Raw genomic sequence first — 17,849 nt, forward strand, 5'->3', positions numbered from 1 at the left:
GCACCGAGGCAAACGGAGAAAAGTTGGCTGCCAGGAGGTTACAGTGCTGGTAACAATGAACTATCCGGAATCGCGATAGACGGGGGCGCGCCAAGACGAAGGTCCTTTTCTTCCACTCTCCATCTCCCGGGTGCTCTCGGTCAGAGATAACGGCATGCGTGATTTTTCAAATTCTACGTACTTCGACCGTCGTACTTGGAACGCAAGTCGACGAGGGGTAGAAACTTTTTGTTCTAAAAAAAGAAAAATACTTCTATCCTTTTCTCTGCTGACACAACCTTTAATTATCTTTGTCCAATCATCATCATCTTTTTTTCATCGTTCAACGCTATTATTCGACGTTCGAAAGACCGACGGTTCGACCTCGCTCGAGCACACTGGTCTTTCTAATTCCATGCACGTCGTCCTGTTTGTAGGTTAAATTTTTTCAAGTTCCTTTCGCGCCAGTATCCTTCTTTCTCTTCTAGTATTCTTTTTCAATAGCTCTTTTAGCTGTTTTCACGTGCGTTTTGAAATTCGAACGATAGGAACGGCGAGAGTCACGCAACCGTTTAGGATCGCCGATTTATTTCACAGGCAAATTCGATGAAAATGGAATTCACAGTCGATGGGCTAAATGCCGGACAGCTATGGCGAGTAATAGACCTATATATACCCATATATCGATACGATGCGTCGTTCTACCGTTAAGAAAACTCGCGGATAAATCGTTCGTACTTACTTTTTGATCCTTCTGCCAGATACACTGTCCTCTCTTGCCGAGTACGCGGCAGATCATCTTGGCGTCTTGGCCGGGATTCACCTCGGTATATTGCGGTGACTCTTCGAATTGCTGAATGCCACGGCACACTGTAAGCAAGCGAACAAGCGAAGTCATTAACTCCGACACGGATTCTTGCGAACGATACTTTTAACGATATCGACGGGCGCCTTCAACTTCTCCTCGCATAGTTTAACGCGCGATAAAAGAAATTCTCACATCGGGGCCGAACCAATGGAAAGTTTTGTTTTCAAGCGATGAGGAGATAACAGAAGCAACCGTATAAGCGTCGGTTTATCCAGGTATTAAAGCAGACCGGCGCTCGTTAAAGTTGTTATTTAATTCGCAACTTCGATAAATTCGTTTAACTCGCCCGTTCCCAGTCCGGACCTTCGGTTTTCATCTCGCAGCTTCCCGATAAATTCTATCAACGGGATAATCGGGTTCGACGGTGAAAACGATGCGTCCTTAATTTTCACGATGGAGAATCTTTACTTTGATTAAAATAGAACGGGTGTCGGTGACGCGCGCGTCACTCGTTCGTCGGATCTGAAAATTCTACTTGGTAAATAACGAACGTCGGCTGAACGGAACAATTCCGATGACAATAGAAGCGGATAAGCACCGTCGTCTGTTATTCATATTTTTCGATGACAAATCCTGCGTGAAATCTGGAACGACCAGAGGGACCGCTCAATGCGTGGCGTTCTTGTCCATTTGACGTTTCGTTTGCAACGTCGGCGACGTGAAAATTTTATGCGAGCGAGCGACCACGGCCGCATCGTTCCCGTCGGATTGCAATGTTAAAAATTCAATTTTTTCACCGAGATGGGAGTGTTTTTTTTTTCACCAGGCGTACGGTTATGCGGCCACGAAAATAACTTTGCAAAATTAACAAACCGCCGTGCCGGTACCGTTACGTCCCCGTCCCGTCGTGTTTTATGGCCGTGAAAATGAACGTTACCTTGTGAAACGACCGTACGACCAACCAACCTTCCTTCCGCGCGCCACTTCGCGTCACGACGACGCGAAACGATGGCCCGCTCGGGATATTGAAACCGTCCCAACGAATGCGAGTCGCCGGCGAGAACAAACAGGCGCGAGTTCGCGGGGATCTTCGATAAGCCGGCGGCGGACTCGCGGAAAATAATTTATAGCGGTGATTCACGGCCGAGACAAAGACCTTAGCCAAAGTTACAGCGTAACTTGCCGAGAATTATGCATTCCCGGGCCGAACTGGCCGACTTATTTTCACCGACTGGCAGAGATAAAGCGGAATTCGCGGAGTTCCGGCTAGTTATCCCGCGAAGGGCTTATGAATTAATATCGCGGGTATCGAGAATACTTGGAGAGAATATTTTAGCGGAATATTCGGGTCGAGGTAGGAGGAATCGGATCGATCGGACGGTGAAATAAAATCTAATATTCATCGTCGTAACTATGCTCGTAGAATCTCCGGTCGAGCCGGATGGCAAGGAACGACGCCCGAGGAAACGAACCGATCGCCGATCGCCTGTTTACGGTAAAAGTTAAGGAGTTTCGCAACAGGTCGGCCAGTGGATAAATTCGAGGTTTCCCATCTGCCGCTTTACGTTCCGCTCGTTCGTCGAGTTTGTATCGCCCGTTTCGAACAGAGCAGAGCAAATATATTTGCAACAAAATCTAGCAAATTTGACGATCCACGACGATCGACGTTGAAAGGAAACAAACGAACTGCAGTTTTTCCTTGTCGATTCTTTACGGCCGAATAGGAAGAATCTCGCGCTTTTCGAGGCCAAAACTGATACTCCGAATTCGCAACAGAGCTTTCGTCTCGACGTAGGAAAATCGCGCCATCGATACGCGACCGAGTTAAACGATCGACGTGTTTTCCACTTGGCGTACAGCGGGAAATTTACGAGACCCTTTCGCGAACAAGCGAATTAACGCGATGTCGCGAGCATCGCGCGATAAAAATCCTTTATCCTGTTATTAGTAGCGGGCCGGTATTTCCCTCTTTCTCGATTCCTGCGTTTCAGTCGCTCTCATCTCGATTCGTCGACGTGCTTTCGGTGCTCGCCCGTATTACGGTTTTCCGTCTCGCTGGTTCGTACTGATTGGCTTCTGAATCGTCCAATTATTAATCTCTCATCTGGTTTTCCATGGAAGGCTAAACCGGTCAGGTGGCGCGTGATAGGTCGTTTGGCGGAATCATTCGACTGTACGTATTAATCAAGTTTGTGGGCCAAGCACCAGCCGTGTCTGTCGTTGGCTTCCCGCGATTCTCTGTTATCTCGTTTCATATCTCGCTGGGGGCACGGTTTAATCGTGGACGATAAACGATCACCTTCTTTAAATCGTTTCATCGCAAACGAGCTTCTCCGTTTATTTTAGCGGCAGTCGTTTGGCGGATTGGCGACCGACTAGCCGGAGCTAATCGCGTACGCTCGATCGAGCCGACCGGTGCCAAATCTGTTCTATTAATTTCGAAGGTTCGGCCCGAAAGAGTACGGCGGGTTAATCTTATCGACATGCTCCGTGGTATCGATCGAAGAGGGCAAAAAGCCGGAACCTTGTCTAGGAACGAACCACGTAATGCCGTCAATGCGAGCAATTTCACGCCAAGCGACTCCCGCCCCGATTCGATGTTCGATTGTACCCGCGGATTACGAAGCAATTATACCCGCTTCTCTCGTGTCCGATCGGCTAAAGAGCTGACCTTTTCGACATCGTCGACCGTTCGTAATTTGTTTCCGACCCGGACGACCGATCCCGCGCGCTTATTATTACTCTCGTATCGCGAGATCTTCTTGATCGATCGAGGTTCCTTCAACTCGTTCGTAGAAAAATACTCGTTTCTTTAGCGCTCGAACGTCGGCTGAAATATCGTTGAACTTATCTTCGGTAACGAATCCGCCAGGCATTTTCGGAAAATCTTCGAGGCGCTGTCGGCCGCCCGACGTAATTAATTATCGGTATTTGTCGTGGTAACGAGGCCATTATCTTGTTACCATACACTTATATCCCGGAATATTTCACGAGTACCTCGGAGAACGTCTTAGCTAGGAGCGCGCGAACGGCTGAGCTAATTTTCCAGAGAAGACCAATTTTTATCCTCGCGCTTACGCATACCCGGGGAATCCGAAACGATTTAAAAGAACGAGAACAGATGGAATTACGAAAACATGGGGAACCGAGCCAGTTGGAAAGAGCTTCGTGTCCGTACGATGGCTTTTTCCGATCTACTCGTCGGTCGGACATCTTTCTACGAAAATGTAAAACAGATACGGCATTTGCAGAGCTCGGTACTTGCCGCAAAGTTTTACGACCGCCTCTCCCTCTTGCATCGAACTGAACAAAGAGAAATTATCTTGCTCCAGCCGTTTCTCCGGAAACGTAGAAAGAACGTAAGGACAAAAAGAAGCAGCGCGACGGAAAAAGGTTTCTGTAACACGTGTTTGAGCAAGGAAAAATTAACGACCTGTTGTTTTCGCACTTCGTTTTGCTCTGGCCCTTTCTACTTAATGCAGCCGGTGAATACTTTATTCGAATCGAGGAAACGAATGGGCATCTTAAGTGTTCTCTAAATGAGCGTTCCTCCGCGAGATTAACTCGCGTCTCGCGGACCGACGAATTCGCCATGATTGGTCACCGGCGAGAATGGATTGCAGAGCAAATTCTTCGCAACTACAGTGAACGATTTTCCGATAAACAGGGAGAGAGACAGAGGCAGAGAGAGAGAGAGAGAGAGAGAGACGATCTGTGAAAGCCGGTTACCGCCCGAGCGCATTTACATCGATCCATCGGTACGCGGAACGATAATTTAAAAGGACAACGTTTTCGCAGCACTTCCGCTTCGACCTGTCGATCGGAAGAAGCAAAAAGGAAAACAGGCCGGGGGGAAAAAAAGGGAACGTTACATTGCGCGAGGGATAACAAATGCGCCGGCTGCCGTAACTTGGCGAGCGACGTTGCGACGTTCGAGCTTCCAGCTTCCAGAAGGGGAGAAGGTTTTAGATAAAAGCGCGCATGGAAAAATCTTTGTTCGTACGATCGACGTACGCGTCGGCTACCTAATTTTCCCTTTGTTGAAGTGGTTACCGCTTCTAAGAAAACTCTACATCTGGTCTGTTTAGTTTTCTCAAGCACCGAAGCCATCGACAGCGTGTAGACAAAAGACTGCGACGAAGACAGACCATAAAACAGTAGACAGGCGACGTTGTCTTCGGGGTTTTCAGTTATTGGGTAACGCAGCTAGCGTGCGGATCTGGTCCAGCTCAAATTGTATTCTTACTTATAATTACACTTCTATTTAGGTATATTTTCTGCCTCACAATTTATCCACGAGTTTTCTCTGTTTACACATCGAATAATCTCAACACCTTTTAATACGAGCGAGGCGGAATCAACGCGACAGTAGAGGCAGTAAATCGCGTCGGATATATTTTCTTCGGCCGTAGAAACCGGTCTCCTTTAAAAAACTCTTAAAAACACAGCAGCTCTCGGCCCGCACCGCTTTTCCCTTTAATTTATTTTCTCCAGCCGAAACAGTTTCGGCGGAATTTCGCGAATAACGAACGTTAGGATACGTTTCTTCTCCGGTTAAATGAAACGGCGATGTTCGAGCAAAGGGGGTGAATTAAAAAGGAGGAGGCAAGGGGTTGCAGGCAGGTAGAAGAAGAAAAAACTGCTAGTGTCAATATATCGTCGGACCTGTGACAGTTTTTAATCGCAGAAGTACGTTATTGGTGATTCTCTGTACATCGTATTCTCTCCTACTCGAACACCGCATATATTTTTTTTCCCCGCTGTGTACATACTCGCGTCGGACTTTTGCCTCTATCGATGTTGCCGTTATATTCACGAGACCTGCATATATCCACACGGTGGTACATACCTTTTCTTCGTCGACGCTCGTCGATGTTGTTGCGAATTAAATGCGACGCGATACGTATCGAACCCGTTACGAGATACACGCGGAGTTGGTCGCGCCGCACCGCGTTCTTCCGATACGAGTGCCACGATACAATGGCGTTCGATATCGATCCGTTTTGGCCGGGCCGGCCTTCCAATTTTCAAAAATGTTGCCAAGTCACCTTTCGCTTCTTACGCGCGTACGCGTGGGGCCTGTCAATCCCTTCGGGCGCGAACGTTCGTTTACGTTATCGACGGCAACGAAACAAGAATAGGGAAGGGAACGTATCTGCCGTGAATACGAACAGCTTGTAGGATTTGCAAATTTAAATTCACCGTTGTGTCGGCGGCAATAAGCGAGCCGGCAGCGCGATGTCGCGCTTTATCGTGATTAAATGTCAACACGATCGGAGGCCAGCGATATCGAGTTATCTAAAATTTTTCCAATTACGAAACTGGCGAAACTACGTACGAGGCCACTTGACCGGGTCACTGGCATCCGATCATCACCGATCTACCGGGCTCCACGGTATTTCGTATCGCCGCAACATTTTCATCGGTATCGTGGCCGACGATCGGCCAGTTAACCCGTGTCGTTGCACCGTTCGAAAATTGTTTTATCGCCACGACGGCTTGTTACATCCTTGGTCGCGTTAGCGTCGACCATCCACGCTCCCTACCCGTGTTTCATCGTTCATCGATTAGTTTCGCCAAGGCGAAACGCGCAAATTTAATAGCAACCGAACGTAATCGACGAGCATCGACGACTCTCACCGTCCCTTAACCGTCCCCCCTGCCCCTTCGCCGTTTGTTAGCCATTTTTACACCGTCGCTGATGCATTACGAATTCACAGGTGGAAACTCGGCGGGCGTCGGCTCGTAAAGGGCGAATAACCTCCTTTAAATGCCCGCCTCGATCCACCGGATCGGTAATTAAATTGTTGCGCGAATTAGCGCGAGCGTTGGCTCGTGCACACAGAGCCGCGCTTTTCCGCCCCCCCCTTCCCCGTTCACTTTCTGCGGTTCGACCGAGTATCGCGGAATAAAATTTCTCGATGGCCTCTCTTACCTCTATTGCCTCGGTTACGCGGCAAACACGCTCGTCCGGAACGAGCCACTCCACCGAAAAATTACGGTTTCAAAGAGCTACGGGTAATCCTCGTTGTTTTTCGTCTAACTGGTCTCCGAGCGTTTTCCCCGTTTTCCAGTAGCGGCCGTGCGTAAAGCAAATTCACGTCGACGTCACGGGATGTCGCGAGATCGTCGCCAACTGCTGCTCTTTGGTAATTGTCAGGCAAATCAACCTATCCACGACAAGGGATCGAAACGGAACGCGCAAGGTTTTGCACGGAAGCCGGTTGAACTCGACGCCTAGAACGCGATTTCGGTTTTCACGTCGTCCAGTATTTTCCCTCGTTTATCCTCGGCCACGGCTTTATGAAAGGCTATCTGTCTTAATATTTGGTCGACACACAGCCTGCGCGAGTTTCGCGCATCGAACGCGAACGCGTTTCACCGACCAGCTTTCCCTCCAATTATGTTGATACAGTCTACAGGCAGTTTTAGCTTTCTCGTTTTTCACGCAACGCGTACGCGGCACGACGATCCTTTCACCCGGTGGAGATTCTCTCTGTCTGATGGCGATACGCAGCCCTGTATTTATTTTCTGGCAAGTAGGATAGTTTTTTCCACGATTGGACAGCGCTTGGGCAAACGGATTTTATTTGGACGGCACTCCGGGAGAAATGTTTGCAACGACTATTGGAAAATATCGGCAACGATTCGTTTCTCTGCGAATTTCCGCCGTCTCCGCTGAGAGTAGATTAACTTTTTTCGCGATACTCGCCGGAGGATACGATCGTAACGAATAATTCCTGTCGGTACCCCTTCTTTTTTTACGCGTCATGATTTTATCGTAAAACATTTAGTACGTTTCGATCGACGCCCCTTGCCCCTCCGCAGAGGCAAAATATTTCCATACGCTCTGACAAAATTGTTTTCGCACATCGTGTAAAACCAACCGTTACCGCTCTTCATATCTGTTGCAATTTTCATTCAAGCGTTTCACTGTTTTACGAATAAAACTATGCAAATAAAACACTCGACCGACGGATTGTCGATTCCTCACGTATCTAGCACGAAAAAAATATTTATTGCCAACAATGACAAAAGTCACCGTGTGTGTGTGTGTGTGTGTGTGTGTCGCTAGCGTACGGTTTTTTCAAACTGCAATCGTTGACCATCCCATGGAATAAACCGTAACGTTAAACGTAATCGCGCGAACGCAAAGGATCGCGCTGTCGCGTCGTCGTCGCGAAAAGTTAAACGCGCTGAAACGGAAAAAGGTGGCCGCGACAGCGCAGTGCCGCGCAAACTTCTGTTTCAATTCGGATTACAGGAACGCGTAAAATTACCAGGCCGGTGTAATATACGAGTGACGTGGATCGGGTATTAAATTACAGTAAAGGATAGGAGGGAAGGGCCGTATCAAAATTTCGTAGGAAACGTTTCAGCACTTTTCGAGGAGTGTCGGTGGAAATCTAATTAACGCGAGTCCGTTTTTAGCTTGGTTTTTTGACGGGCGAAAAAAATTTTTCAGCGCAAAAAATAGGGGATAGGAGCAAAGGAAATAAATGGGGAAAAAAGAGAGCGGCGAGGGAAAACGGGCAGCGATCCTCCGCGATTTCTGTATCCCGTGCAGCGGCGCGCGTTGAAATCCACAGTTTCGATCGATTTAATCTTTCGCATTTCCGACGTAAAACGTCATCGAGAACGGGTCAGTCGAATTTTTTCTCTGCCTGAAATTTTCATACGGTCCGCTCCACAATTTAATCTACACCCATCCCATCTCTCCCCTGTCTCTCTCTCTCTATCGGCGTAGCTTCCTTTTTTTTCCCCATAGCCCCGAAATAGTTGAACGCATTAATCCCCGAGGAATTCGCTGGCCAAAGCGACCTATATATAATGAAAGCTATTAGAACGATCATTGAAAACTGCCACGGTTCCACGAACATCGTTGACCATCGCAATTTTCATGTGGAATACGCGCGGTCGCCGTCGCTCCGCTACCGAAACGATAAACCGACTTAAACGCGGCATTAAACGTTACGTGGTAATCATCGCGGTGTAACGCGATTGCGAATTTTGCCGACGAATTTTCGCCTTTCGTTTCGTTATCCGTTCGTTCGAACGATCGTTTTCGTCGTATCCAGCTCGACGTCGCGTCGCGTCACGATCGATCGCGAAAGTTGCTGGATCGCGAGACTTGCGACCGCGTGGAGAACAACGGCGCGACTTAATCGAAAAAGTGACGGGCGCTGGATTCGAAGTTTAATCATGAATCTTGAATGAGCGCGTCGAGCCACGTCGTACTCCCAAGAGTTATTTCGACGTTTCCTGCGAATGTCGGTCGCGTTTCCGCTGTTACGTGTAAGAGGCGACGGACCAACTACGAATCCAAGTTTTAACCGAAGATATTTTTTCATGATTCTCGTAAAACGCATCCAGGGAAATTCCGTTGTGACGCGCGTGACCCGATTCTCCAGGCCGTGCAATCTGTTCGGTCCGATTTCGCGTCACATCTGCCTGCAACGTCTATTTCTATACCGTGCGAGAATCCCGAAAGGCACGACGACGTTCCTTTAAGTAATCACCGCCGGCTGTTTCGCGTTCGTTTCGATCGCGATCGAACGTGGGATTTTCATTTTCTCCTACGCCAAGTTTCTCGCCATTTCAGAGAGTGGTGGCGCACACATGGGCGCTCGGTGTACCGCGTCAGCCGAGTTACGAGCTTTCCACGTGCTTTCGTCGCGACGCGACACGCGTTAAACGTTCAAACAGGCGAGAAAGAAGGACGTTAGACCGATTGTTATTCCACAATTACGACTTCTCCCCGATGGTGTTCTCCGCGCCCTTTACACGGTTAACGAGGCAGCTGTGCGAGCACGTTTTTAATTGCGTTCCTTGGAAGCCGGCGGATCCTGACGTCGCTCGTCTAGGACGAATTCCGGAAACGGTGCGTTACAAAAGCCTCGAATTCAGAGGAAAAACGCGTGCAAGAAAATATCGCGCGCTCGCACGGGCTGACGGTCGCGAGGACGTGTCTCGGGTCCGGATGCACGGTCCATGGTAACGACGTTTCCGTGTTTCGAGAGTCGGGCGTCGTCGTCGGGCGAAAAAAAAGGGCTCTCGGTAAAAACTCGCGTGGATCTCCTCGTTAACGAGGATCGCGCAGCCTTTGTAAAAGGCGCGAGAAAGAGCCAAGGGGAAAAGAGTTTCACGATGAAAAACGCGTTGCTACTTTCTCTGCGAGCGACGCGCGGAAGCTCGCTTCGCTTCTGGATTCTCCTTCTTAAACGTCTGGATCGTCGATGCCATTGTTCGTCCCATACTCGCTGCCATTCATCGTCTCGCGTACAAAGCTGTACGTAACAAATGCGTCGGGCGATTCTTTCGATTTTTCATCGATCCCCGCGTAAAAGACGCCACGTCGCGCTATGCTCGTCATCGTTCGATCAACACCTTCGAATGGCTCGTAAAGAGCGCCGTCACCGAGAATATTCACTCGCCGCGTAATACGAATACTTGTTGCTCGTAGGATTCGAGTCGCGTTCCTTCCTCTTCGAGAGCAAAACTTGTACAGCTTTGCGAACGTATCGATTCACGCGCTACGTTCCGGCTATACATATCGTCGTTGGTGCAAGCTCGCTACACAATTTCGTCCGCCGAGGCTGTCGCTCGCTTATCTTCCGCTCGGACGTTTAACGTTCTCAGTTCGGTCTCGATTGTCCCGGACAATGGAGAACCGGCTATTCCATCACGATACACCGAAATCGCGTAATGAAAATGGCGAGCGCTCAGGGATCGAGGGCTCGGGACGAGCACGGATTCGCGATACGTGGAAACGAGCACGATATGGCGAAAAAGAGAGAGGAGGATCGAGCGTGGTGGGATGTGCGAGGTTAAGGGGGAAAGGGATGGCTGGGTTTGTAGTACGCGATAATTCACTCTCGGTCGCAGAAGCGGCAGCCTCTGGAAATGGAGTCACCACCCCCTACGAGGCACAGGTCCCCGCGGCCCGGCCAAGGGGTGGCCGGCTTAAACGGGTTTGTATCCCCGATGAGGACCGAATTAGGTTAGCACGAAAACAGCCTATACACCGTACTCTCTTCTCTTTCGACTTTCCTGCAATCTACACCACCGACTACGTCCCTACAGCTCGGCCTTCCCCTGCAAACTATTCCACCGATTCTCGTTTGGCCAACTATTTTCTACTTAGCTTTCCGGCGCGGTGTCGCCTCGCTGCGTTTACGCGTTCCAGATGCGGTCGCAACCAGCTGTTCTATCGAAGTTTCAGCGTTACACTTGAGGATACGCGCGCTACTTTGCGTTGTTCGTTGCGTTGGTTGTTCGTGCCCCCACCCCCACCCCTCTCCTGATTCAAAGCAGATATGAATTGAAAGTAACCGCGAATTTCAACATCGACGAGGAAGGTATCTCGTTCGAGGAAGATGATTCGATAAGAGGAACAGGTGACAGCCATTCTCGGTAGACGAAACAACGCGCGTAAACTGCCCGAAATCGGCCCAAATTGCCGAATTATTACGCTAATTAGATAGGTGGGAAGCAAATTTCTATGGAACGTAGTGACGCCGTTGAATAGACTTTACCAATACCACTACTACCACTACCATTGAACCGTCCGCTGTCAACAGCATCTGTACAGGCGCTGCAGACCTCGGCCGTTGTGTTGTTTCGCGTTCGCAACAAGCCGCCGATGACGAATTTTGAAAATGCCCGAACAAACTGGTTGACGCGACCGAACGAGCGGCGCGGGGCGCGACAGGGAGAAGGCTCGCGTCGCTGACGAGAATATTCCACGTTTTGTATTTTGATAAACGACCTCTAGAGAATTAAATTCCCAGCTCCCCTCCGGTTAGTCGCGGCCCCCACCCATTTTCCTAGCGTCCAACAGCCGGCTTTCCTCGTTTTTGACCGGACCATCTCGCTCTCTTTTTCTCCGTACCGCCTGTAACCGTAACGGGCCGCGTCCAGAACGTAACACAGATTAATCTGTTTGTTGATCCTATTCCCCTGCGCTTTTTTCGCCTCCGACCCCTTTTTCGTTGCTGTCCTCCTTGCCGTCTCACGCCGCGAGATTTTCTCTTGCGCCACGGCTGCGTCCAGCTGTACCTTTTAAATTCCACCGCATACCTTTCCTCCCTCCGACGAGTATCGCCCGTCCACGTCGTTTCATCACACCTCCTACTACCCTGCGTTTTTATTCCCGCACCCCTTTATTTTTGTTCACCACCCATCCTTCATCCTTCAGCGAGGCGCTACGAGACGTTTCTAAACCGGTCGGTGAAATTTTCCATTCTTCGATCGATCGGAACGCGCGAGGAAGACGAATCGCTTGCGAATTTTTCCTGTTTTCTTTGCGCGCGTGCAAGAATTTCCGCAGGGAAGCTGCGGAGAATTGCGCTTAGGCTTCGACGTTTCACCCGGGGTGTTTGGTCGTTCGTTTTAAAACAGCCTGTAGAGGACACCGGGCGGTGGAATCGCGCGCCCCTTTGCCTGCCGCCGTGCTTTTGTTCGCGAAACGGCGCGGCGGTGAAAGACGGGAAACGGTGGAAAAAAGGGAAACATCGAAGTAGGCAAAATTTCCACCCCACCGGCAGAAACGCTTTAATAGAGCGCTTTAATGAAACGCTCGAATAGAGAGATCGAAGGGAGCGACCACGGAAGAATAGGATGGTCCGCTTCGTTCTCTATTTTTCCCGAATGCCGATGACCCACGGGCGGAAGAACAAAGGGAGGGCGTGCGAGTCGAAAGTTGGTTCGGTTGGTGGGTTCTGCGAGAAAAATTGATCGTTTTCCCACGGGCTGGTTGGGCGAGGGGAGAGACAGGTTTGCCGAGGTTCGACGTAATTAAGATCAAAAGTTCGCCTATCGGCATCGCTTAACGAACAAGCAAGGCTATTTCCGAGAAGCTGCATGAAATTAGCGATTCTCCTTTCTCCTTGCCTTTCCACGAAACCTGTAATCGTCCCTGAAAAAAGGCTCCTTTCCATGCAAAGTGCCTCGAGGATATAAACATCGGCTCGTTCCCAGCCAACTTGCCTATGAGATCATTTTTCCCGCTTATCGCCATAGCTAAGAGGGAGGAGATATCCAGCGAATCCTGGCGTGCATTCGAATTCGGATGTCTTTATCAGCCACGGACGCTTTCCCCTTTCCTACTTCGTGTCCGAGCTAGCTGTCGCTTGCTTTATTAAATAGGGCAGTCCTTGCGTACACACGAGGGAACAATGCACAGTCGTCTCTGATCGAATACCTCGACACCCGATTACCCTCCGCTCACAGAACAGCCAGCGTATATATCCCAACGCGCGAATCTCACAGTGGCAGCCGACGACGACGACGACGACGACGACGACGATGACGACGAGTGTATTTTGACAATGTTCCTGTGAAGCGTATACCTCGAAACGACAGAACGCGGCAGTAGTCTATGAACCGAGAGAAATGGGAATATTCGATCTTTGTCCGAGTCACAATGGATGTCCCGCGGAGCTGGTAGCCTCCTCCCCGAGAGGTCCGAACACCGAAAAGCGGCAGGAGAAGAGTGGCGAGCGAACGACAGAGCGGAGGTTCGTGGTCGCGAAAATGGGGCACGGTATGCGCTCGTACGTGACGAAGCTCGACGAACCTCGACGATGCTGAGTGTGATTCGGGGCGAGCGCGTGTCCTACGGTTTGTCTCCTATATCACAGCCTTGATATACGGAGGTCGCTGGAGGCCGGGAATCCGGCGGATCTACCGGTGCACGTTTTTAGAGACGCGGGCCCGGCACGCGCGACACCATTTTTATTCCGCTCGTTGTCATTTCGTACGTGCGGCTATGCGCGATTCGCGGCAAACTGCCGCTTTGTGTCGCTCGACGGTGACGAAACTGGTCGTAAACGCCGCTCCGCATTACGCTGCGAACCGTGTACCACCCTCCGCCGCCGCTTCTCTTGCCCCTGCTTCTCTTCTTTTAATATTCCGCCACTTTCCGAAGTGCTAGAAAACTTCATCGGCGTAAAAAAGAAAATACGAGTCGCTGATGATGCTCGCTCGTAACCGAGTTTCACGGGCGCCGTGTAATTTTCCGAGTTACCGGATAAACTCGACGTCAGTTCCGGCAACTTGGACGTGGATGGCGGGGAGACAGGCGTCGATATCGACGCCGACGATTATCGAGAAGCGTCTTCGCGCGACCAAATCTTCCCAGGGATAGAAAGTGTAAGCGCCATCGTAAAGTTGCTCCAACGACTGCGTGCGAGAGGAGGAATTTTAAATCTTACCCGACCAGGCGGAATTTCCCGATCCCTACAGGTGTTACTTCTTCAGATCGTTCGACGATTACGCGGTGGAAGGGTTGGTGTTGGTTATGCAACCCCCTCGTGATTTTCCATGTTCCAAGAAACACGTTTAACAGCAAACGGTGTGATTCGTTGCATCTACTACGTTTACATGTAGAGAAACAGATTTACTTTAGATAGCGGAGTGTAATTGTTTCTGCTAACGAGAAGCATAAATAGCATAGCTTGAAAAACAAGTTCTCCGTCCTCCCGAAAAAGACATATTTCTTGAAAATTAATTCGGATAAAGTATTCGTAGTGTTGGAGTATATTTGGAATACATTGGAATATATCACTTGTCTTTGATGTTTTCGCAAATACAATTAACATTTTCGAAATTACGTAATTACTACGCTATAGGGGAGGGTCATACGGTCCCGGAGGATCATTTTCTTCTCTATTAACGTATCAACGTTGTTTCATCCTTTATTTATGTTATGAACGTACAAACACGCCTCGGACAAATATTTCTGCGAGATCAGGTCGTAAGGCGACGTCTGCTCGTCTCATAACGAGCATACGGCGAATGCACATCGCGCGCAAAAAAAAAAGAATATTTCGAATTTGCCTCGCGTATTCACTTTTGATCTGGAGACGTACGAAAGAAAGATTTTTTTCCGACTTTTATTAGTCTCGTTAACCTCGTTTTCCTGCAACTTGCAAAGATGTCTTACCTGCGCGAAACACGCGAAATTCAATGAAATTCTTTTTCATTTACTTTCACCTTTCATCGTAGATAACCGTCTTGCTAGTTTATAAACGTTTTACGCAAAAACTTCAAGCAGTTAAAGTTACGAATCGGATTTTACCAAGAGATATAGAGCTGTGCAACCATATTATCGCCTTTTACCTTTACCCTGGCTACAAAGACCGGACTATATCGAGGGAGATACCGGATCACCAAGAAGCAGTACGTGGCTGGGTACTCGATTTTCGCTCTTATAAGGAATTCACGAGGTTCCACTAAACCCGCCTCGCCGATTAGGGGTTAAGCGCTCGTGAAACTTCGCGATAGCGATACTTCCTACATACTCGATCGCTGCGATAATTCTTCCGAATCCCTTATACCGATCGACGATCCTATTTACTGCAGTTAGTCACGCCGCGTGCTACGAATCTGTCCGTTATTGTATCGGTTGAATCTGTGTCGCATGACGAAATTTATCACGGCAACGCGTCTAACTGCACGCAAATATACGCGCGTGTAATTCCATGCGTCGGTCGTCCCAGAGCGGCGCGTTGGTCGGGCTTTAACAGCGATATACAATGTACAGCCGCAGCAGACTCGACGCGATCACGCGTGTTCGCGTATTCCTATTGGTGCGCGTGAATGGACTAGCCTCGGCTAGATCCCCGAGGTAATTAATATTAAGTATCAAAGTAGTTGCCCGGAGACTGCGGCTTCCAGTTCGCTCGTATGTAAGCTCGATTTCAGCTCACGGACGCGCACACCAGATCGCGACGTCCGATCGATTTTAAATCTGTTTTCGGCAAAATTGAAAAATAAACGGCTCGTCTTGCGTAAGTTACGAATACCTTGAAATTAAAATTATTCAAACATTTGCCCACGAAGTTTTCTCATTGGCCGCTCCTTAGAGGGCGAACTTTCTCGACGATTTTTCAGCCTCGTTCTTCGCGTCTAGTTCTTTCGGTAAAAGGAAGAGCGCACGGTGTTTAGATATCGTTCACAGCTACGTACGATCCAGCCATAATGCTGTCGATGCGACAAATAAGGTCGCTCCGAAGAGATACGATTGGTTCGCTGCAGTGGCAGACTGTTCCCGTTGGATTGAACGGGTCATTCCAGTGACCAGGCACGGCCGGTATAGGCAATGTGTAGATTATTCGTGTACACAGGTCGGTACACACGCGACAGGCTTAACGATCTGGTCACGCGCGCGGATATTAATTCCGTTAAATCGCACGGATAAGCCGGCGGACGACGAACCGAGGGAAAAACGTGGGAAATGAAAAACGGGGCCGATGTGTTTCGCGGTGGTCCGACCGATATTTTAACCACGAACGAACGTGGAATTTATCCTAGCGGCGTTCCCAGCCAACGGTTCGTTACGGAGAAATATCGATGCCGCACCCCGGTGAATTTCTTGCTTCCGTCTCGCGCTACCTTGCCGCTGTTGCATCTTACGTAGCAACACGTACGAACCATCGGATTAGTCGCGTATCGTAAAACGGTATATCTCGCTCGATTAATCTCGCCGGTCTTGTGCCATTGAGATACGACGTCGCGACGAACCACTCGTAGGTTGGTGCACGGTATTCCCTAGCAGCGGCTTCGAAACGCGATTCTTCTTTCGGCAAGCGCGTCGACCCACGCCGATACCTCGCGATGGATACTCGGCCACGAAGAAAGGAAGGAAGAAAGGAAGATCATCAGCATCGACGGATGCTTTTAGAAAACCATTAAACCGGCAGCCCTCGCCGATCGTTCAACCCCCTCTCTTTGCACCCCTTGATTTTAGTTCTCGCGCAGAGACGGGAAAAATCTCCGAGCACGCTCCGCGAGAGTCGTTGAATATTTATTCAAGCCGCGTTTCCAGCCTGCACGGTTGGAAATAGATGGGAGTGCATACGACCACCGCCTACGTACGCGGCCTCGCACTCGGAATGCAAAATAAAAACATACAACGTTAACGCACCATCCTGCCATCGGTTTTCGCTCTGTTCCGCCCCTTCGCGTCTCGTTGTATCCTTTTTCTACGCACCCGGCAAGCATCGGTCCTCGTGTCTCTTCGCGAATCCTCGACCCGCCATGCTATCCTTTTTCTCGTCCGTTTAGTATTTCGAGCCGCGGCGAAACGAAAGGACAGGCCGTTTCGTTGCCGGAGGAATGACGCGAATGCGCGTCGTACGAGGAAACCATCGGGTCCGGTCTATGCGGAAGGGAAATCACGTGGTTCCGGCTAGGTGATCAAACGAACAGCAGCGTATGTGAGGCACGTGCCGCCGATGTTCATAGGTGCGCTTCGACATAGCTGGCATTTTCCACGTTGGAACGCTCCGCGCTATCGGACAAAGGGACTCCTAATAAATTCCATTCGACTCGGTATCGAACCGCGACCCGGCAAGGATTTTTTTCATCCCTCCACCCTCCACCCGCCCCGCTTCTCATCGACCGCCCGGCTAGCTTTCGTCGTCGTGTTCTCCTTTTCTTTCTCTCTCTCTCTCTCTCTCTTCTCCAGTCCTTTTCTTTCGCAAAACCACCGGTCCAGCTCGTTGGAATCTCGCGACCCGTTAAATCGAGCCAAGCCGAGATTTACGATTACCGATTCTTACTCCCGCCCCGCTTTATTTACGAGCCGTGCCGAGAGGCGCAAAACGATCGAGACTCCTTTAACGGTCTGCCGGGGAAAACACGTTCCCTTTAAATACGTCGGTGCGCGAAACGCGTCTACGCCAATGTGTCCCAGTGGCACAGGGTTGTGTCTCGGTAGGGCGGTGAGGAGGAAGTAGGAATGAGAGAAACAAAAAAAAAACAGAGAGAGAGAGAGAGAGAAAGCACGCGGAGTGGCAGCGGTGGACGGTGGAGGCGGCTACAGCGGCGGCTTCTGCCCCCCGCCCTCTTTTCTACTTTATTTGCTTTGCAGCCACGAGAGGAGAGGGAGCGGTGGTACGGTGACGAGGGTGAGGAACGACATTTTTCACAGAGCCGCGTGCTTTCAACTGTTATTTCAACGAAAATTCGCCAACGGCTCGCCATTGTCCCCAACCGTGCACGGCTACACACGCTGGCTCAGATATTGCCGCGATTTTTTTCCCCGCCACAGAAACGA

General features: G+C 49.8%; 1 protein-coding gene across 4 annotated transcripts in view; it reads right to left on the reverse strand.

Annotated features, from left to right (window-relative positions):
* Positions 1 to 17,849, reverse strand: part of LOC126869414 (hemicentin-1-like) — a 173,782-nt gene that overhangs the window by 30,727 nt on the left and 125,206 nt on the right. For all 4 annotated transcript variants that reach the window (XM_050625911.1, XM_050625912.1, XM_050625910.1 and 1 more), the window contains one exon: positions 722 to 849. In XM_050625911.1, coding sequence (XP_050481868.1) covers positions 722 to 849 — 128 coding nt within the window. The remainder of the gene's footprint in view (positions 1 to 721; positions 850 to 17,849) is intronic.

This window comes from Bombus huntii, chromosome 9 (assembly GCF_024542735.1).
Source record: "Bombus huntii isolate Logan2020A chromosome 9, iyBomHunt1.1, whole genome shotgun sequence".
Classification (NCBI taxonomy): Eukaryota; Metazoa; Arthropoda; class Insecta; order Hymenoptera; family Apidae; genus Bombus; species Bombus huntii.